This window comes from Nannospalax galili, unplaced genomic scaffold (assembly GCF_000622305.1).
Source record: "Nannospalax galili isolate Female #2095 unplaced genomic scaffold, S.galili_v1.0 scaffold132, whole genome shotgun sequence".
NCBI lineage: Eukaryota > Metazoa > Chordata > Mammalia > Rodentia > Spalacidae > Nannospalax > Nannospalax galili.
Window position 1 is genome coordinate 1,457,603 of NW_008332644.1, and position 23,192 is coordinate 1,480,794.

General features: G+C 41.5%; 1 protein-coding gene across 8 annotated transcripts in view; it reads right to left on the reverse strand.

Moving 5' to 3' along the window:
* Positions 1-23,192, reverse strand: part of Pde1c (phosphodiesterase 1C) — a 554,512-nt gene that overhangs the window by 14,852 nt on the left and 516,468 nt on the right. For 3 of the 8 annotated variants that reach the window (XM_029560848.1, XM_029560851.1, XM_029560853.1), the window contains 2 exons: positions 18,395-18,463; positions 6,559-8,848 (listed from right to left, as the gene is read on the reverse strand). In XM_029560848.1, the coding sequence (XP_029416708.1) occupies positions 8,835-8,848; positions 18,395-18,463 (83 nt within the window). In that variant the 3' untranslated portion in view covers positions 6,559-8,834. Of the gene's footprint in view, positions 1-6,558; positions 8,849-18,394; positions 18,464-23,192 lie in introns of those variants that run through there. The other 5 variants (XM_029560849.1, XM_029560852.1, XM_017796743.2 and 2 more) reach the window with 3 other exon arrangements.

Consider the following 23,192-nt stretch of genomic DNA (forward strand, 5'->3'; position numbering starts at 1 on the left):
AATTAACATGAAGAAAAATTTTTTTTAATTAAAAGAAGCATTTCATTACAACAGCATTAACCTATTCAATAAAATTTTTCTGAGCTAGGGTACATGTCTTTCAAAATTGGCAGTACATTTCTAGGTTTACAAATGAATTATTATGCTTATATAATCTTTTACTCATTATAGAGTTTATCTTTAGTAAAAGATTGTATAGGCGTAATAATTCATCTGTAAACCTAAAAATGCACAACCAATTTTGAAAGAGATGTACCCTAGCTCAGAAAAATTTTATTGAATAGGTTAATGCTGTTGTAATGAAATGCTTCTTCTAATTAAAAAAAAAGAATAAAATGCTTTTGAAAAAGTTAGGTGGAGAAGCAGTTGAGGACGACGTCTTGACAGACTCTGACCTCCACAAATGTCTGCATGGGCATCTCCCATGTACATACATGACTATACTACATACATACACATATAACAAGACACAAATGTATCATCAAAGGGGATCCATTAAATTGTTATTAATTTTAGGCTGGCAAGATGGCTAAGCAGGGAAACGTGCTTGCTGCCAAGCTTGATGACCTGAGATGGACCCCTGAGACCCACAGGTGGGGGAAGGAAACCAACTCTTGCAAATTGTCCTCTGACCTCCACCCCTGTGCTGTGGCTCCTGCGTGCACACACAATAAATAAGTAAATAAATAAATGTAAAAATCTAAATAAATTCTCATATTTTCTTAAATTACTGTGATACCTGGAAAGATGGAATATTGTCTATTAACAAAAATAGAGGTTCATGTGATATTATCATGAAAAAAATCCTGAATATGAATTAATCTTATTACTACAAAGCATATTCATATGCACTTATAAAAATCTCAAAATATAAGTATTCAGATTACAGCATGATCGTCTCTGAGCAGCATCAACATGACTATTTTGGTTTTGGCTGATTACATTTTCTAATACTCCTCTCTGATTAGGTTTTAGTGATTCAATTTTTCTAGGAATTCATCTGTCAAATCTATTCTATAAAAGTGTACCTGAGAGAAAACTCAGTAAACCCATCATCACTATGAGTTTTTCCACTAGACACCTCGGAACGCTTGCACTGAGTACACTTTTTGAAGTCCATAGATTAACACCTACTCATCAGCTTCTTGGGATGTCTACTGTGTGCTGTCCCTGACCTTCTGGGAAGTCATTCTGTTTCTGTTTCTGAAACATACAAGTGAGGAACTAGAAAAGGCATCCAGATGTAATGGCTGCCTTTCTTAGATGGTTAACAGACAGGCCAAAAGTGCCTTTGATTTATCTTACGTAGTGAAGACTGTCGGCAAGTGGCCCTGATGTGACATAATAATATATTCTCCTATGATAAAAAAGAAAATCAGAGTTGTTTTTAAGATTTCAGAATACTTAATGCCATGGCTGAGGGTAAATGGGATTATAGCTCCCAAACACACCAAGAAAAAGTACAACAGTCTTCCAATCCTGGAGAATAGAGAGTAGAGAGAGAGGGAGAGCCTCAGACCAAAAGCTGATGGTTGGAAATATCTGGGCTTGCTGATTTATGCCTTTTGAGTCATGGCCTCTTTTCATATCCACTCTATTTTCGCAACTCAGCATGAACTCAGCCAAAGTATTATTGAATTTCCCATTTCTCAGCATGAAGAAACATTTACCATTTTCTGGAATTCTGATTGTCAGAACAAACACTCTCCTTGCCCCTAGAGTCACTGCAAATAGCTTGAACCCACTGATGGAGAGCGGCTCCCCACTGCGCATGTGGAAATACTTGCCACCTTCACTGAAAGTGTGGGAAAAGGGGAAACTTGTGCACCACACTGTTTCATAAGCATTCTTTGCCTTTCTCCTCTGCAGGGATCAAAATTTGATGGCAGAGCACCACAGCACAGCCAGGTGCAAGGGCTCCATCCCGAGTTGCTGAGGACCTTTCTTCTGGGGTGCTGCGATGTCCTCCTGAGGGGTATTTCCCTGAACCTCTGCATGTTCCTGAGGTCTTATAAGGGACCTGACCCTCCTCCTTCAATAATGGACATTTCTTAAAGCTGAATCCACTCCTTCTTCTGGTAGAAAAGAAACAAATAGGCAACGCTGTGCACCCCACACCCATGAGCTTTATAAGCAGCACCTGGGATATGTCCATGCGTTTAGAAAATCTGCCTTCTTCTCTTGGAGCAATTTACCTGGAGATAACATTCTAATGAGCTAATATAGATTTGGACAAAGGCACATATTTCTGCACACAGTGCAACCTTGGGAAAGTAGTTGTCTATATCACTTTCAAACATGTTGGGAAAAAACAAGCCCAAGATAACAACTGCCACATCATCATCATTTATTTGACAATTATACATGATGTTTGATTTTCATAAAACAATGCTCACAGGAACTTCCACTCATTTTATTTAATTCTCATCATTTTCATAAACACCATAATTCATATTCCCCAAATAATGTCTATGACTGGTCTCATCCACTGCCACCTACAAAATCTCTCTCTCTCTCTCTCTCTCTCTCTCTCTCTCTTCTCTCTCATAAACTATTGTACAGAATTTTTTTCCTCAAGAAAGCTGATTCAGATTTATTCGTATATCAACTTAGTAAAGCTGTTAGTTAGATTCAGATATTAAAGGTGGGGATATTTAAAAGCTCCTTTAAGATTATTTATGTCAGTCTACAGTTTTCCAAATTACCCCTTGATAAAACTGCAGAGATAATAGGTGTCACTGAAGGAGGGGGCGAAGCTAGGATCTTCATGCCAAGACTTATATGTTCCTTAAACCATGGTGGCACATATCACAGAGCCCTAAGAAGAGTTTGCAGTTCTTCTTAGTTTAGTTGACTAAAGGGACCCCTTTCATCAGAAGGAGCTTATCACATGGTCAGCAGAACTCTTTTAGAAAACTGGACTGCTGGTCTCATCATATATCCTTAATTCCACAAACACCACTGAATTTTGCACAAAGCAAAACAAGTCAGAACCCGATCACTGGTCTGAGTCCAGACTTGGGCCTGACCCAATAAACCTGATTTCCACTAGATTTGCTCCTGGTCCACTCATTCCACAGTCACTTCAGTGGGAGCTTGAGGAAGCACCACACTGCAGAGCCAACTGAAACCTCCCTGTGGAGAGTTTTTAGAGTCTCTGTTGCAGTCTCCTCATCTCAGATGTGGAGAACGTGCTCCATCCACTCTTAGCTTGTGAATAAGCTTAATGCTGCAACTTTAAGAAAAAGAATCATTAGACATCTGTTTTCTTCTCTTGCAAAGATAAAACCTTTGGAGGGGGACATTTCCATTTACACATATTTTCTATCTGCATTTACAGACACACAAAAATCTACACTAAATCAAGATAAAAAAAATTATCATTTATCAGGGCTAGAGAGATGGCTCAGTAGTTAAGAGCACTGGCTGCTCTTACAGAGGACCTGGGTTTGGTTCCTGGCTGGCAGCTAACAACTGTCCATAACTGCAGATCCACGGATTCGACACCCTCTTCTGGCCACTGTGGGGATTGCATGTCACAGGTGCACCCACATACATCTGACAGGCAAAACTCTCATGCACATAAAATAAAATAAATAAATCCAAAAAATTAAAAATAATCATTTAATACCACTGCAATGTTGTTTTGTAGGAAAAACAATTCCATTACCATATGTGCCAGTTCCAAAACCAATATATATTTACCAAGTCTGCCTGAAGTCTCATGAGAAATCCTTACAAAAACAGAATTCTGCAGGAGTTTTGAGTCACATGGGATTGGATGTTAAATCAGCTCCTTTGTGGATGGAACAATATAAAAACAGAATGATTTTTATTCTAGGAAATGCTCTGGTAAAATGATTCTAGCTGACATATATTGCCTACTAACTGTACTAGGTACAATGCTAAGAATTCAATGTTGGCTTATAGTTATCCCTCTGTGGTAAGCACTATCATCACTCCTTTCCCAGGTAAGGAAACTGAGACTTAATGGGCTTATATCACAGCCTGGAGGAAGGGAGTCTAGACCCTGGGTTCACATGCAAGCAGTCAGAAACTGCAGATCCTTCCTAGTATACTTAAAATTATGTTGACCCCAAATTCAGCTTTAATAACAGCCATAATGGCCTAAAACAATCAAGTTAAAATGCACCTCATTTGTCTATCACTGCTTGAGTAAACACAATACCTATGGCATATGCTGGATTTTTCAATATCCCGTTAGTAGCTCAATATCTCCCCTATGAACGTGGTCCATGAGTGGTATGAATCAGGGAGGAACTGCATAAGGATCCAGGTTTAAAAGCTCTGAAACAACCGTTTTCATCTCTTGCCTCACTCATTCAGGTGTTCCGAAAGTCTAGGCCAGTGGAAATAAGCCATCATGCCAGACAAGCTCTGGGCCCTTAGTTGAAATTATCCTTTGGTGGTTCTCAGCCCTGTCTACTGATAGGAGTTATATGAAAAGTTCAATGCTGGTGGCCAACTTTAGTTCACTCACGTAGAGCAGAATCCATGGGGCAGGGCTGAGCCTCCGTTGTCTTACAACTCACTGTGCTGGAGTTTGAGAACTACCATCTTGATCTCCCTATCTCCTCCTTCCTCATCTTCATACACATGATTTCATTTGCGGCCTTGCCATCCTTAGACTGTGGCCAGATTCTGCTCTGGCTCTGTCCTCATGTGACATGAGTACCATGCTTTCACTTTCTTGTCTTAATAATGGAACAACAGCACTCACTTCAGAAGCCAGTAGTGAGAACAGAAAGAACCATGCACAGGAGGTGCAGGCAGCACAGCACCGAGGCACAGGAGGTGATCTTTCCCTGTCCATTTCTCTCCCCTTCCTGAGATGAGGAATTACCTAGAAGACTTGTAATTGCCAGGAATATGCAGAGACAGCATCATTTCCAAATCTGGAAGTTCACATACATTCCCAAGACATGAAAGCCTTATAATGAAGTCAGGTTGATAGGATCCCTTTCTTTTTTAGAAATACAATTTAGCAACATTAACCCAACCAGAAAATTACTCTTAAACGATACACATTAGATGGTGTATTGTCTAAAGTGACAATCTATTTTTAAGCTCTTCAAGGTGTATTTTATAAAACACTAGAATGATTAAACCAATTATCTACATTTTAAAGACTCTGGCTCTCCAAAGATTCTACCTCAAGAAAATGAGATGGCAAATGGTCTATAGCTTCCTTTTTCTCTCCTCAGAAAAGAGCTCTGTGAGGTGAAGGGAGGTTTTCAATCTGAGAAAATTCCAGTAGGAGCTAAGATGATCTCATCTGAATCAAACCATCACCAATCTGATGCGGAAAGATCACCAAACCAGCGTCCCCAGCTCCCCAGAGTGTTTGTCCAGATGCCTTCTCAGAAGCTATCTGTCTCCACTCGTGGTTCTCAGCCCTGGAGATAACTCAGATCAACGAATCCCAGGAGCTAGAAAGATGGATCAGCAGTTGGCTGCTGAGGGTTTAATGCTCTTGCAGAGGACCTGGGTCAGTTCCTAGCACCTACATGGTAGCTCATAACCGTTTGTAGTTCTAGTTTTGGAGAACCTGATGCCCTCCTCTGGCCTCTCTGGGCTGCTGCACACAACTGGTGCACATTTACTCATGCAGGCTGATGCAGAGATACATAATACAAAATCAGTTTTTAAAATGTCTTTTCAAACAACAATCTCAAAACAGCATAAAAAAGGACCAATGCCCAAGTCCTAGCTCTGGGAGCCTCTGGAGTGATTATTTTGGAGTAGAGTCCAAGTATCAGGACATTTGTAGTACCCAGGGGCTCTAATTTGAGCCAAATTGAGAACCACAGAACTATGTTTTGAAAAACTGTCAGCTATAAAACAGTCATGCATCATGCAATGACGCTTCAGTTAATGATGGACTGCACAGAGAATAGGATCGGCCACAAGCCTATGTAGTAGGTTATACCACTGGGGTTTGTGTAAGTATACCGAATGATGCTCATACAACAGTGAAATCACCCAATGGTAATATATTCTCATTGTGAAGTGATATACAACAGTCATTAGGGTTAGACAGATCTTGGGGACAGGTGACTAGGGCTGGTCTGTGCATGCAAACCCGTTCCTGTCCCTTCTAACTCACACTTGCCATGATACTGACCATGTGCCAAGATCTGTGACAAAAAAGCCATGGAAGTTTCCTTTTGGGAGCACTGCGGAGCCTTGTGGGAGGAGCATGGCTTGGTCACACACAGAACCAACAAGGACAGCTATACCATCAGGAGGACCTCCTCCACTTGGGGCTTTGTTTTCTTTCTTCATTCTGTAAAGTGGGGAAAATGGCAACTGCTGTGTATGACTGTTGTAAAAAATATGAAGAGGCTATATGTGAGAAAACACAAGTGGCCCTTCACAGTCACACTATACCATGGTAACCTGGTGGTCAAGGACCATGGGGTGCCTTGCAATGGAGTTTTCTACTGGATTTTCTTACGACAGTACAGAAAATTCATTTAATTCTCCACACAGAAGTTTTACACTTTAAATGATCTCACCACACGATGAAGAGCTTTTGTAATGAATTTATTTGTATTTGGCAGAAACTGCATCACTTAGCTGTCTAAGGAAACCACTTTCTTGAAATCAAGGGGCATTCTAAGCAAATAATACCCAGTCCACTGTCTTAGTTTGATCTCCGTGGCTGTGATAAACACCATGACCAAAAGCAACTTGGGAAGGAAAGGGTTTATCTTGTCTCATACTTCCAGGTCACCATCCATCACTGAGGGAAGTCAGGGCAGGAGCTCAAACAGGAGCAGAGGTAGGAACCACAGAGAACCCTGCTTATCAGTTTGGTTCCCTTGGCTCATGCTCAGCTAGTTGGATTAAACCACCTAGGATTACCTTCCCAGGGCTGGTACCTCCCACAGTGGACTGGGCAATCCTACATCAATTAGCAATCAAGGAAATGTCCCATAGTAATGCCCACATGCCAATCTAATCAAGGAAATTCTTCAACTGAAGTTCCCTCTTCCCAGCTGATTGAAGATTGTATAAAGTTAATAAAAACCAGGACCCCACATTCTGAATTAGGCAATTAAAAAGATGGAGGGTCGCTCAGTGACTTTGAGCAAGGCCTAACTGTGAGCAAATGAGTACAAAAGAGTTCTAGAGATCCGGTGGGAAGTATGGCTTAGACAACCGACGAGGGAGACAGCACTCCAGTCCCCGACCTCTAATCCAGACGTAAATAAGAGAACACTGAGAAAATGACAAGAGCACATCTGTCTCCTGAGACTCCTTGTACCCCTTAGGCTGAGGCATAGACATACTTCGAGTCACCTTCAAGCAGATTCTCTGGTCCTTTAGATACTTTACCCGAAACCAATTCAGTCCTGTATGCCTACTTCCTGGGACAGGTACAAAGTGTATAAACACTTGCGTCTCCTGATCTGAATCACAGCACTGATAACAGCTGGTGCCGAGAATATTGAAATGAGTGAATAACCTACTCCACATTACAGGCAATGATAACCTTCATAAATGTTCCATCTGAAGACGAAATGATAAATGACTCACTTCAGATGCGCACCAGCTGGCAAAGCCATCAGTGTCTAAGGAGCTAGCATCTCTTCCTTACTTTTCCAACATCTTCATGCCTAGATTCACTGCCTGTGTTTGCCCAAGAATGTCAGCAAGTCCACTTCCTCTCCAATCTGGGGCCTGAGCACAGCTGTTTTGCACAGATGCCACAATGTCAGCTCCTATCAACAGGTCTCCTAAGATGGAAAGGCACTGAGGTGTAGTCTTCAGCCTCCTCCCAGTGACACACCAGTGAAGGAGAGGAGCAAATGAATAAGGCTGGAAAGTCAACTCTTTTTTTACTCAAACAACAGGTGCCTTCAAATAGAATGTGACATTAAGGGGGAAAAAGTAAGAACACCTCCCTCAGGAAGCCGATCATTTTCATTTCAGTTTGTTTTCATCTTGTTTGTTTTAGAACTCACAAAGTACATGTTCCACTGTGAGTGGAGAAAAATATTTTGGAGCTAAGTCTTTCACTCGATCTTTCTCATCAAAATGTACATTTTTTCAAATGAGTGGGAAGATTGGAAATGCAAGGCTAATCAGTAACTGTATGCCTCTTACCCATGATGAATAATTTCAGAAACTTATAAAGGGAAATTTCTTGAGTTGTAAGCTTTGAGTGCTACATCAAGGCATAAAAAGTAAGTTTTGATTCAACCCAGAGGAAGTTAATGGCAACTGCCAGAGCTCACTGAACTTGGGGTGAAAGGCAGCTGCAGATTGAACACGGTTTGAATCTTCACTTGAAAGGCAGTGTAGGGTCCCTTTCACACTGGAGCCACGGGCTTTAAATCCATAGACGGAAAACTGATCTACTCTCCAGTTGATACCAGTGTGGGAAAACGTAGTTCCAGGTGTGGAGTATTTGGCTTCAGTCTTGTCTTGCTGATAATGAATCTCCCAGAAAGAGTACAGGCTTGCCACTGCTAACAGGGGCAAGCCAGGAATCAGCTCATGCCTCAGCTTCCTAATCTGTGACCTGGAGATGCGTTTACCACCCTCAGAGAATTAAAAAGTTTAGTACATGTTAATACCTTAGCATTGTCCCTGATGTATAAACATCCAAAGTTTGAAATACACATAAAAGTACAATTTTAGAAAACTATGTTAGGGAGCCCAAAAGTCATCACTTTTGAAGTTAAATACTCAGTAACTTACAAAACATGTAGATTTTGTTTGGATAATAGAAATGTAAGCTTTCTATAATGTCTTCAGACCTTGGAGATGGTCATGTCTCATTCCAATGAAGCTCCTGGATGGTTTTATCCATAGTCTCCTGCAACGGGACACAAAACAATGTTATTGGGAGCCAGCCAGCACTGAACACACTAACTTTCTACAGCGGGCAGCAGAGTTTAGAAGCAGAGCTACATCTACTGTTAAGACTACTGTTCATGCCAGCAGCTGTCAGGAGCAGCCAGCTATGTCTGCAGTGGCAATGACTATGGTACTGTACCTTTTGATCTAAGACCATTTCAGGAGGGTGAGGCACCCTGGGAAGCCGTTCAGAGGGGAGTGACTGCTCTGGATCATTAACAGTCCAAACTGGAAGTGGTAGTCAAACTCTGAGTCAGTCTTCTGGCAAGAGCCAACATTTACCCAGTTCTCCATCATTGATGGCCCCACCCATAGAAATCCATGAGGTTTACAAATCCTATGGCAGTACAGGAAGTTGGTTCTATGAAAAACATGGCTGTGGGTGCCATTACTTTCCAAATATGAGAGGCACTTTGGAACAGATGTGCAAGGATTCAAGGCGATGACCCCCAAGCTGTTTGCTGGCACTGAGGCTGGAGGATGATCCTTTTAGATATTTCAGAAACCATACAGTCATATAATGAAATGATTGCTGTGGGCTTCATCTGGAAGCTTGTTACTTGCAGAACCTTTTAAAGACTCAAATCCTCATATTCCAACACCCATCATACCCATAGGTTAGAAAGGGAAAATGTCAAAGTTCTTAGAGCATATATTAAATTAACATGAATGAAACTCAGACAAAATTATTTTGCAAAATAGCCACAGGTATACTTAAAATTGCTTCAAACATAAGAAAAATGTTAATGCTAACATAACAAGTACCTACACTCTTAGTAGGGCTTAATAAAATCCTAATGTTTTCCATGTTTGCTCAAAAATATTTTTAAAGTGATTAAATAGGAGCTGAGGAGATGGCTCAGTGGGTGAAGTGTTCTCTGAACAAGCATGAGGACCTGATCAGATCATCAGCACCCAGGTAAAAAGCCAGACACAGTGGTACATGGCTGTAACTCCAGTGATGGGAGGCCTCCAGGCAGGAGAATCCCTGGGACTTGCTGGCCATGAATCAGTGAGGTCCAGGTTCAATGAGAAACCCTGTCTCAAGGATACCCAATATCAACCTTTGGCCTGTCCCTCCACCCGTACCCCTCCCCGCCCCCTTTACACACAAGAGATTGAATTAATCATTATTCCTGGTCTATTACATCCCTTGCTCCCTAAAGCCATAATCCAGAATTAATTATTTATGTGCATGAGATTATTACATTGTTACCCATAAAATAGCTAATATTTCTGCATGCTTTAAAATAAAATTAATTGTACTAGATGGGGGAAGAAACAGGAAGGAAGTAGGGTGGGTATGGAGGCAGGGTGGATCTGGGTCCTCCCAGAGATGGAGGAAGGATAAATATGATTGAGATGCATTATATGAAGCTCTCATAGAATTAATAAAATAAAATACTTTAAAAATAATACAAATTGTGTTAGGTATTTTATATCTTGTGACTCACATTTCTTCTTCAACGTTATGTTAAGCACTGTTCATAAACAGTGTCCCTCAGCAATAGGAAATAATAACAGGAAGGTGATGAAAGATGCCGTGGTACATCTGTACAACCAGGTTATATAGAGATGGTCTTCAAAAAAACTATGTATTCTGCAAGGAATTTCTTTTGTAATATATTAAGCCTAAAAGTACAACAGAGCTATGTTTTGTTTTCCTTACCCAATCAGATCACACCTGTATTTTTAAAGCTAATCTAAAGCAGTTGCAATATTGCAACTTGTTAAACAAACAAACAAACAAACAAACAAACAAAAAACACTCTGCACAGCAAAAGAAACAACCAAGGAAGTGAAGACAAAATCCAAAGAGTGGGAGAAAATCTTCACCAGTGACACATCTGACTGAGGTTTAACAACCAGAATATATAAAGAACATAAAAAAAAGTAATCAAGAAAGCAATTAAAAGATGGCCTAAGGATCTGAGCAGAGTTCTCAAAAGAGGAAATAAAGGTGACTAAGAAGCATCTTATAAGGTGTTCAACATCGTTAGTAATTAGGGAAAATGAAAATTAAAACCACTTTAAGATTTCATCTTACCCCAGTAAGACTAGCTAAGATCAAGAGATCAAATGATACCAAATGCTGGAGTTGATGTGGGGAAAGGGGAATGCTCATCCACTGCTGGTGGGATTGCAAACTTGTGTAATCCCTATGGAAAGCAGTGTGGAGAACTCTTAAAAAATTGAAAATGAACCTACCGTTTGACCAGGTTATTCCATTCCTTGGCATATACCTAAATGATTCATCCTATTGCAGAGACACTTGTACAACCATGTTTGTTGCTGCTCTTTTCACAATAGCTAAGAGATGGAAGCAACCTAAGTGTCTTTCAACTGATGATTGGGTAATGAAAATGTGGTATATTTACACAATGGAGGTCTACTCAGCAGTAAAGAAAGATGAAATCATGAAATTTGCAGGTAAATGAATGGGACTGAAAACTGTTATATTTTGGACTTATTTCTACAGTTTAGTTTTGTGTTGTGCTTATAATTCTTTTTTTCTTGGCTGTCTTATTTTCCTTCTTACATCTACTGACTTCTTTGTGCTTGTTCATGTTTTCATTTGGATACTTGTTCTAGCTGTCATACCAAGTGGTGGCTCCATGACAATGGTTTATTTCTCAAGGTTATAAGACTTGAATTCTAAGATTGAGTTCCACAAGAGGTAGAGATAGAGAATATTGATGCATCCCTCAGCTCTCATCAGAGGAGCTTCCTCATGCAACACAGGAGCGATGAACACAAAAGGCCACAAAGGGCCAAAGTGTAGAGAATAAGAGACTGCAGGATTTATGTCCTGGATAGGACTATGTTATCCTCACTCACCCAGGGCTCAAGGACCATTGTGGAAGAGGGGGAGGAAAGACTGTAAGAACCAGGGGTGGCACAGGACTATAAGGAAACAATGTTACAGGCTCCTGGGAACTTGCTCATATGAACTTATGACAATGGTGACAGGTTGTACAAGACCCATCAAACTCAATCAGACAAAAATTAACATGAAACTGGGCGAATGGACAGCAGGCCTCAACCTTAGCTAAGGAACTATTAGCAGCTGATCACTGCAGGGTGGGGAGAGTTGATCTTCTTTAAGGGAGTGACTCTAGATAGGATGAACAGGCTCCAGTGGATGGACTCACATCAGGAGACAGCTGGCTACACAAACTTGACTCAATAGGCTTTAACACATAAGAAGAAAATGCATGAAATTCTGTGGGTGGCTGGGGGAGGGGTACGATAGTGCAGGTCTAAATATGATTAAAATGTATGATATGAAATCCACAAAAATTCAATAAAAATATACATTGAAGAAAAAAAATGTGAGTTCCAGAACTGTTGGGCTCTGGTCAGGGCTTTCCTTTCAGTTTAGACAGTCAGGTCAGGGTTGTATTCCTCCAGTGGTTCCCAAATCACTCCCAAATAGGACTGTATAGGGATTAGGCTTCAACATACAGAATTGGGGCAGAACACAGATGTTCAGTTTTCAGTTCATAACAATGTTATAGGTTATATTTAAATTATTTTACCGATTTTTCTGTGTGTGTGTTAGAAAGTCACAAAATTGCAAAGTTCTTCCTAATGAAAATACAGACCTTAGTATTCTCTAACTCCATATTGAAATACTTCCTTCCCCTATCTCTTTCCTACCTGGACATTATTCCTATAGTAATTAGCTACGCATTTACTGACATGTCTATTGATCTGTGTCATCGTGGTTAATCTCTGATTCTCACACTTCCATCTTAGGTCACTTTTCTTCCTGATCCACACCCTTGAACATTCTTTTTAACAATGGTAGTTGAGTACCAAATTATATCACTGAATATATTGTATAAATCCTGAAAATATTTTTGGTTTCCTTTACTAGCAGCTACTTAACTGAACTGTTTTGGCTGTTCGACATCACTTTATTTTCCCCTGCACATGGAAGGTTATTTTTCATCACCTTCTGACATCTACTGTGGCCAGTGAAAATGTCACTGCTGGTTGGTTACTCGAAGCCTTTCTGATCATAACCAGTTTTCCCAGCATTTTTCACCCTTGAAGCAATTTTGAAGCCTCTCCTCTAATGTCTCTAAGTATGCATTTGTTTTAATTAGGTAGGATAATTAAGGCCAATTTTCCATGTGAGCGTTTGAATCTTTCGTCACTTCGGTTACCTCATAGTTAGAATCCTGCTTTCCCACCCATTTGCTTTTTCTGTCCCATTAAAATTCCTGAGACATGTGAGGTCATCTTTCTATTTTCCATACTTTAATTTTGCGATTGAATTGTACTTTACTACCATATAATTCTCTCTTTTGATATATATCTCTAGTGGTTTTTAGTATACTCACAAAATTGTGTGATCATCATCATCATCATCATCTAATTTCCAAATATTTGATCACCTCGAAAAGAAATCCAATGGCCTTGAGAAGTCACCCCAGTTTCCTCTCCCCTCAGCCTCTGACAACGACTATACATGCCAGGTCTATAAGGAGCAGCCTTTTCTGAATATTTTGTATAAGTGGAATCTTTTGACACAAGACTTGGTGTCTGACATCTTCTCAAGACTCACCAGGGTATGGAATGCACTAGTGCTACATTCATTCCAAATGGATTAATATTTTCACCCATTTTTTGAAATTTAAGTTGTTTTCTGGTTTGAGCCATTATGAAAATGCTACTGGGGGCGCTTGTGAACAGGATTTATGTGAACATAGGCATTCAATTCCTTTGCATGCAAATGTAGAAGAATTCTTGGGTCATCTGATTACTGTATTTTTAACTTTTAGTTTGTTTTTGTTTTCTGGAGACAAGGCTTCTCTGCATGGCTTAAGCTCCCCAGCACCTGCTGTGAAGGCTGGCCGAACACATGATCCTCCTTCTCTCCGCAATGCTAACAGGCACACATCACCACATCTGGCTACATTTCACTTTTTAAGAAATGATTAAACACTTCCAAAGTGGCTATATCATTTTATGCTTGGGCCAGTAGTGTGCAAGGGTTGCAGTTTCTCAGCATCTTCACTACAGGTGTTTGTATTCATCTACTTTTTACCCATTCCAGTGCTTTTTAAGGAGGATCACAAGGAGCTTGATTTGCATTCTGTGATCACACATTCTCTGGTCATCTGTAGATCTTTGAAGAACTGTCTACTGATATCCTTTGCCATTTTTCAGTTTGGTTGTTTGGTTTCTGTTGCTGAGTTCCTTTTTTATAATTTATTTTTATTTTATTTTTTATGTGTATGAGTGTATTGCCTGCATGTATGTAAGTGCAGCCGTGTCATGCAATGCCTGCAGAGGTCAGAAGAGGGTGTCAGATTCCCTGGAACTGGAATTAAGAACAGTTGTTAGTCACCATGTGGGTCCTGGGACTTGAACTTAGGTCCTCTGCACGAGCAGTCAGTGCTCTTAAACCACTGAGCTATCTCTCCAGTCCCTTGTTGAGTCTCTTAAGTTCATTATAGAGTCTAGATTTTGATACCATAACAGTAATAAGGTTTGCAAATATTCTCTCCCATTCTAATAGTTGTCTTTTACCCTGTTCATAGTGTTGTTAGATGTCCCAAAGTTTGTAACTTTCCTGAACTCCAATTTACCTGTCATTTCTTTTGTTATCTCTGAAATTTAAGTGTTATGTGCTTCTTCCCACCACTTCCCAACTGCAATTCCTTGTTTGGTCTAGAGTATGTTTTATTTCCATCTAGTCCCTTAATCTTCTTTCTCAGAACCAGGGCTTATGGTGATACTTTATTTCTGAAGCCTCACAGTCATACTGAAGACATTGTTGATCCAGTTCCAAAGTTGGCTGGGTCTGGTAGAAATAGTGGACCAAAGTCATTCCATCTCCACAGGCCAATAGTTTGGACTGCAGCTCCCAAGTCAACAGCACTGATTTTACCCTTCTCATTCATGTCTTCTATTCAGACCCAGTCCCTCTGTTGGATCCCTGTATCCCTGGAGCACTCTTTGTCCCTTTGCTCTTTCTTGACAATCCCTACAGCTTCCCCATGGCTTCTGTCTGGTGATGTCAGGCACTGTGTGGAAGTTCCCTTTTGTTTTTAGTTCCCAGACTGGTTATCGCTAGCACTGCGTTTCAAAACACTTTTATTTGTTTTCCTATTTTGCTCATCTTTTGGAGAAGAGGCATGTACATCAAGGAATGAACCTCTTAGACCATCTTGGTCAGAATTCTGAAAAGGAGTTTCCAACTGTTAATGATTGAACTGAATAGCCTGGAGCTGACCAATTTGATTCACTGGATCTGGCCATGTAGATGGTGTTATGACTGAACTTTAAAAACTCCAACTACATCCATTCAACTGACTGCACAACCGATGCTTTTTAAAAACTGCTCTTTATTGGTGATAGTTAAGAATTATCTGTGATACAGCTGTGATAGTTTCACAGACTCCTTTGAAGTCAAGTTGTGAGGAGGCACCAGCTGGATCTGAGGAAGCAGCCATCAAGGCATTTGAGTAAAAAGGAGGCGATGTGTGTGTTCCTGAAAGGGGATGGAGAGAGCTGGCTGCTGCAGTTAGCTAGGAAGAGGACATCAGCTGGATGCTGTCAGTTGTGTCAGGTGTTTTGAGAACACCTCCTCTAACCCACAGGCTTCTGAGGTGGTCAGAACTTAGAATTTAAGACACCACTTTGGGACAAGTTTAGATGGCCAAACTCAGGCTAAAGACATAACAGCTGTCACTGTGGCTCAAGAGACCATGTAGACCTAGCAAGTCAGCCTAGGGTAAAGCAGCCTCAGGTGCTGTATAGTCTTGAAGACAGGCATGGGCTCAGAGTCCCCACCTGGCCTGAGAATGAGATCACTTCTCACCGGCTGGCACTGCTGGTGCAAAGCTGGATTCTGCTAACATTCTGAAATCCTAAGAGCACAGTAACCCCAGCACGGGCAAGAGGGGGGCTTCCAAGCATGAGACCAAAAGTCTATTCAGTACCGAAAAGCAAGTCAATATGGCTGAAGCAAATTAAAACTTTAAAACGAGCCATTTCCTGAGGATGGCTCCTTTCTATGTAATCGGAAACTACATTTGAGAGTGCTCACTTGCCTTGTGAACATTAGCAAGCCTCTACCTGTCACCTCAGAGGCATGGGGGTCAGAAAAGACTAGGACAGTCTCCACCGTGGAAAAAGCCACCAATCAACAGGTGAAAGCACTTTAAAGCAGATCACTGTGACACAATGTTAATTCTACCCAGATGATTTGGAGGGAGCTGCAAAGAGAAGTTAGCCCAGGAACATGAGTTTCAGGTAGTTGCAGAGGCAAGAAAACCCAAGGGGCTGAATCCAGCTGTCAGACTCGTGCAAGAAGTTACAGAACAGAGCTGAAAAAGCATGTCAATGTACATTACATTTTACCCACTGAAAGCACCACTAATTGTAACATGAACTATTATTTAATGTACAAGCAAGAAGGAAAATGATGCTAAGTGATCACACACCGTGGATTAAAACTAAGCTCAGAGAGATTACAAGGCAATGTACTCCATAGAATGGATAAAATATAGTAATTCCCCAAAACAGGAATCTGAAAGATGAATTAACACTAGAAAGCAGGTTTTTTAAAAGAAGATAAAGACAAAGAAAATGAGGATGTCATTTTTCTTATCAAAGTGGTTAAACTATGAATCATAACATTTAACACTAGTGAAAAGATGGTGAAAGAGCACATTAGTAAATTATAATAATAAAAGTGAAATACAGATTACTACTGAAAATTATCTTGATACTGTCAAGAACCTAAATATGAACACGCCCTGAAGCCAGCAATCTTGCCTCTAGAAATCTCATCTACTTCGCATTTAGAGACTACCAGGATGTATGCACAAGAATGTGACACTGCTTATGATGATAAAACTGCATTATAAATGCCAAATTACCATTGCACACACAAATAAGTGGGCATCATCAGAGAAGTCTTAGCCAATCACTGAACTGTTTCATTTACTAACAGAGAAAAATCTTCAAAAAGGGGAAATCAAAATTCCACATGAGATATAACAAATTCCGCATGAGGTATAACTTTATCCTAAGGAAAAAAAAATGTAATAAAACCTGGAAGGAGAGGGGATCTTGGTTGACTTCCAGGGTAGTATTATCAGCCAACATTTTTTCACAGATGGTCTTTCCACACTGAGTTCTATAATGGTTACATTAGTTTGCCCTCCCACCAGCAGTGAATAAGTGACTAATTATTATGCCCATAGATTAGTGCATCTCGCAAACCTTACCAGAGATGCTTCTTTTTGTAAGTGATGGCAGTTAACACAGAGATCCACAAGTGGTCAACATGCACAAAACAAGAGACTGCAGAGTCCCCAGCCCTAAACGGAACATCCAGATCACAGCCTTCCTCCCAAGGTTCAGGGAACATCACTGAAGAGGGGCGGATGACTACAATGAAACAGTGTCATACAGAACAGGGCAGTGGCACATTTGAACTCACAGCAGCTGTAACAACATGGTCAAACCAGACAAAATGCAGGCATAGAGGAGGAGGTGAGCATGAAGTCCCAGACAGAGCTGAGGAGCTATTGGAAATTTATAGCTGCTGGGAGATGGAGAGTCAGTTTTCTTTAAGAGTGTGGTACCTGGTAGATCGACCAAGTTCCAGTCAATGACCACACACCCAAGAGTACATGGGCACCACAAATTGTTAAAAAATATAAAAACACAAAGTTGGTTGGGTAGAGAAGGGGAAGTGGATCTGGAAGGAGTTGGGGGAGAAGGGTGAATACCAAAATCCAATGTATGAAATCCTCAGATAATTAATAAAAATACTTTTTATACTAGAAAATGACAACAACCATGTTTACTTCTTATAATTTCTCCTTCCCTCAAAAAAAATGTGTTTTTCCAAGTGCCACTACAGGTAATTGTAGACTCAGAGTGACTAGTAGGTGCCCTTTCCATTACCTGCAAACACAGAAGACATCAGGAGTGAATATTTTCCTAGATGCAAGATCCACTTCTGAATTTTCAATAGTAGAAGTTAACTTCATTACCTGTGACACTGTGTCAGACTGCGCTAAGTTTAGAGGCATCATTTCTAATCCTTACCAGACAGATAAGGCAGGTGAGCAAAACAAGTTTCCATGACAAAAAAGTAAAGATGAAGTTGCAAAATTTCAACATGAACAAAGTTGGAATTTGAATTCAAGTCTCTCTCTCTCTCTCTCTCTCTCTCTCTCTCTCTCTCTCTCCCTCTCTTTCAATTCACATTCCTTCCCCTGCACCTCCTGCCTCTCAGAGCCAGATACTTCTCAGCCTGTTCTTGGGAAAGAACAAATTGTAGTCTGTTGCTGGGTAGAAACAATTGTGACTGACCGGGGAAATAGCATGACCAAACTTTGCAGTCGTAGACAACAGACACCAAACTCTCTGATAAGAAGTTGGCTAGCTATCATCTGCTGCTTGTACTCCTGAGAAGCCAGCCCTTTCTGTTGTCTGTGGTCACTAAGGTAATGGAGCAATGTTGTTTACTTACCTGGCAAGGTAAGGCGACTTGTGGAGCTAGTGCTTGGGGCTGGTGAGTTGTGAGAACGCTTCTTGGTACCTGTGAAGAGGAAAAGGAGGGTAAGGAAAAGCAGGACTGTGGATGGACTTGTTGGACTGGCAAATGTTCATCTGAAATGCGATCAAATGGTACAGACATTTTGGTCTGAAAAGAACATGTAGAAGATGTTGGGTGAGGTGACAGGTGTGTATTCTATGTTGTGAAGAGGCCAGGGGTTCAGCTTCTGCCTTTGTGTGGTTATGCTCAGTACCCCTGGCTGGTAAGTTGGTATGCTGGACACCCAGCAATGCCATTTGTAATGTACTAGAGTCCAGCTCCCAGATGATTCTCATATGAATGCAGGGTAGGACATTACTAGCTGGGAGTAGGAAAGTTTTAGATTTAGAACTGAGGATCCAGGGGGTTTGTCGCTGTTTGGCTACAGCCTGTTCCTACTGCTGGAGGTCAAGTCATGAGTGGGATATCTCTGAGGTTCACATCTTTATCTGAAGATGAGGAAGTAACAACTATAGCTAGGTGTTCTGGTGAGCCAAGGTGCCTTAGAGCTCTCAGAGACCCAGGGTCAACACAGTCACTACTCCAGGGAGCTTCCCAGCAGATGGCAACAACATTCTCAGTAGGAAGGTGATTGTCTTCATTCCTATAAACAGTTTAACGGGTCAAAAGGAAATGAAGAGGCAGTGATGAGTTAAAAGAGAAAGCAAAACAAAAGGAGAGCACTACATTTCACACATGCATGCATGAACATATAAACTGACAAAGACATGTATATGCACATATATTAAAGAGTTATAAATGGTATTCATGCATTCATTCAACTTTTTCATGCTCTCCTTTTTGTCATCCATAGTGAGGAGAAAGACGCATGGAAGGCAGAATCCAGCAGCAGCCTATCTGATTCCTTCAGTTTGAGATACAGAAATGCAAAGACAATTCTCATTTATTGACCTATTGAATGATAGGTACAAGGTCTTATTTCGTGGTTCATGCTGGCCTTGACCTCATTATTCGACTTTAGTTGCCTGATCACTGTTACAGGCATGTGCCACCATTCCTGGCCAGGAAGAATTTTGAAGCAAAGTGTCTGTACAAATCAATTGCTATTTCTGTTACAAGTTCCAGCAAGCTCCCCAAACTACTAGGAAAGCCACATGTAGAGAACTGGGGTGAACAGAGGTTGTACTACTGGAGAAAACCCTGTCATCACAGTTCAGGTAAAAGCAACGAGGTGGCCTATAGACTGATCAGCATTACAGGAAACAGGAACCTAGGACTCAAGGCATGTGGGTATTCAGGGAGCTTTCTACACCAAGAATTCCCTAGTAAGGGGATAGAGAAATACATCTTTGGAGGGTGCTTGGGCTAGTTGGATTTTTAATCCTAAAGAGCACGGTGCCAACTCTGACATTCTGTTATTGTTAATTATTAGTATTGTTTTACTGTTGGCCAGAGGCGTGGTAGTGGTAGCAACAGGAAACACAGAAACCAATGCAGTTACCTCAGCTCTACAAGTTTGCTGATTTGCATAAGGTGAAAGAAGCTGCGTCTGGTGGGACCTTGATGATCCATTTTCCAAGTTTCTGGCTGCCCTGATTCAGCCAAGGTTATAGGGACTTTGGGGGTCCACCAGGCTGTACTTTGTTTCAGGGTCCTTGAGGGGATTTTCGTAACTATGGCTTCCAGGGTCTTCAGGATCCTGAAACAGAGTCTGTAGAGAACGGAGCCAGAGCTTTGCACCTTAGTGAGTTTCCCAGCAGAGTCTAGTGATCATCAGTGTAACAAGCTGGCGTGCATGACATGAGCTGAAAGATTTGCCCAGGGTGATGTCCTGGTCAGGCCCTGGGCTGCCTCACCACAAAAGTCCATTTACACTTTATCTTACACAGAGTCTGATACACTGTAACCTACACAAAGTACCTGATGAGTGTGTTCACCAGGTGTCCCACACAAAGTGCCTAGTGGGTGTCACTCACAGGACATCCCACACAAAGCACAGCAGAGCACAAGTTGGCACCGAGTGGAGTGGGGACATCACCTTGGTGCAAATCCATGCCTTGGATATTGTGGTCCAGAGTCCTTCTCGCTACACCATAAATGCTTCTGTTGGTCCTCAGGACCGCAGGATGCCAGTGACTCAAGGTGTTTGCCTTATACTCACAAGACCTTTGACTTGTCTCACAAGTATCTGAACAATTCCCCAACAACAGCATTAAGACACTTGAGCCGTAATCTTTGTGGTATAATTCTCTGTATTGTGTCAGGTTTAGCAGACTCCCTCATCTCTACACACTAGTTGTTAGTATCACCCCCCACACCCCCAGTCATGGTAACCAGAAGTGTCTTCCAGGGCTGGGGAGATGACTTAGTGGGTAAAGTGCTATGGAAGCAAGAGGATCTGAGTTCATATCCCCAGCACATATGTAAAAAGCCAGGCATGGCAGTGCATGTCTGTAACCCCAGTACTGATGGGGAGGGGACAAGCGAAACCTCAGGGCCTGCTGGCCAGCACGTCTGGCTGAAATGCTAAGTTCTGGGTTTAGTGAGACTCTGTCTCAAAAAATAAGGTAGAGAGCAGTAAAGGAAGATACCCATTTGACCTCTGAGTCACAGGCATGCACACATGCACAGACACACATGTACACACTCATACATATGTGATGTCTCCCAGGAAGTGGCTAAATACCTTCATCTGACAGTCACTTCAAAGAGGAGATAGAAGTCAGATTGTCTGAGAGCTTGTTCAGCAGCTATACTGGGGCATGGAGTTATGCCTATTTCCTTGGTCAAAGAATACTCCTTTCTATTTGAAGTTGTCCCCTCAAACTAGACAGGAAGCTCCTTGTCATGACACACAGGGAACTCAAAAGGGAAAGGAACACTTGCCTCAGCAGCCTGATCAGCTGACTCAAAATCTGGTGATTAGTGGGGTGATAGATGTTGCTGTTACCTTGCCTTCAAATCTGGCAATTAGAGTTGTATTCAAAAGTTCCCAATGTGGCTATTGGCCACTGATAATAGTTACAGTCAAAAACAACAGTTACTATGTCTTTGACTCCCCATTAACTAAGTACAAGGATATGTATAGTCACTGTCTTTTCTGATAAAATTGTTCTCATTTCATAGGATTTAGTGGGAAGGGAAGGTAAGAAAATCACTGTTACTGGGTGTTATGATTAGATTTAATTGTCAAGTTGACATAACTTAGAATCACCTGGGGAGAGAGTCTCAATGAGGGCTGCCTCCACGGGGTTGGCAGGTTGCCGTGTCTGTGAGAGATTGTCTTAATGAAGTTAATGGATGTGGAAGACCCAGCCCACTGTGGATGGAACCACTCCCTGGGTAGGGGGTTATGAACATCATGAGTCCAGAACTATATAAGAATGGATTGATCTAGCTGAGCACAAGCAAATGAGCATGGGCCATTCATTTTTCTATGCTCTTGACTGTGGATGCCATATGATGAGTTGTTTGACGTTCCTGCCTTGACTTCTCCACAGGGATAGATTGTAAGCTGAGATAACCCCCATATTTCTTTCTTTCAGGGTATTTTATCACAGCAACAGATGGGAGAGTAAGACACTGGGTACCGGGGATGGGTAAAGTTTGCTCCAAGACTTTCCTTTTTTGGCTTATTTCTATTTGTTTATGTATATGAACATTTTGCCTGCATGTATGTAAGTGCACCTGTGTGTGCAGTACCTGTAGAGGCTAGAAGAGGACATTGGATCCCCCGGAACTGGAGTAACAGGTGGTTGTTAACCACTATGTAGGTGTTGGGAACTGAACTTGGGTTCTCTACGAGAGCAGCCAGTGTTCTTAACCACTGAGCCATCTCCCCAGTCCCTGCTCCAAGACTTCAAAATGTAAACATACAGAAACTTTTATTCATGACTTTTACTTCTTCCTGACCAATCCATTGTCAGTTTCCCTTCAGTGCAGTTTTCTGCCCTTGCTCCCAAATAAGAAAGCCTTGGAACAATTATTTGAACAAAAAAAGGAAAAACGAAAGTAGACTCTTAGGCTCAACCTCCGCTCAGGGAGGTGGAATTTCCAGAGGAGACACCAGGGACTTTCGTGGTTCAAACGCCAACATTGGTAGCCCTCAAAAGGGCTTGATGCATCTTGGGCAGTTGAAATTTCCTCAGCCATCAAGATGCTCCAGTAGTAAAAACCCTTGCTGTACAAGTCTGATGATCTGAACTCAGCACCCGGAACCCATGTGTATTAATTTCCTCTCTGTTGCCATAATAAAACATCATGGTCAAGGTAACTTACAGAAAGAAGAGTTTATTGGGCTTACAGTTCAAGAGAGATAAGAATCTGTCATGGTGGGGGAACGTGGCTGTAGAAGAGGCTGGAGAAGACAACTGAGCTCCACACACAGGAAGCAGAGACAGAAACTGCATGCGGGAAACAGCTATGAACTCTCAAAGCCCACCCCCAGTGACATGCTTCCTCTAGCACGGCTGCACCTACTAAACATCCACAAACAGCACCACCAGCTAACCAAGAATTTCAATACTTGGAGCCCATGGGAAACATTCTCATTCGAACCACCACACTATGTAAAGGTGGAAGGAGAGGACTGAGGCCATAAAATTGTCCTCTGACCTCTACACACACCATGGCACATGTGTACACACATACACACACACACACACACACACACACACATACACAATTTAAAAAAGAAATCTTCTTTTCCTCCCTCTCCTCCATCCTCCTCCTACTCTCTCCCTCTAGGTGATCCTCCCCCTCCCCCTCCCCC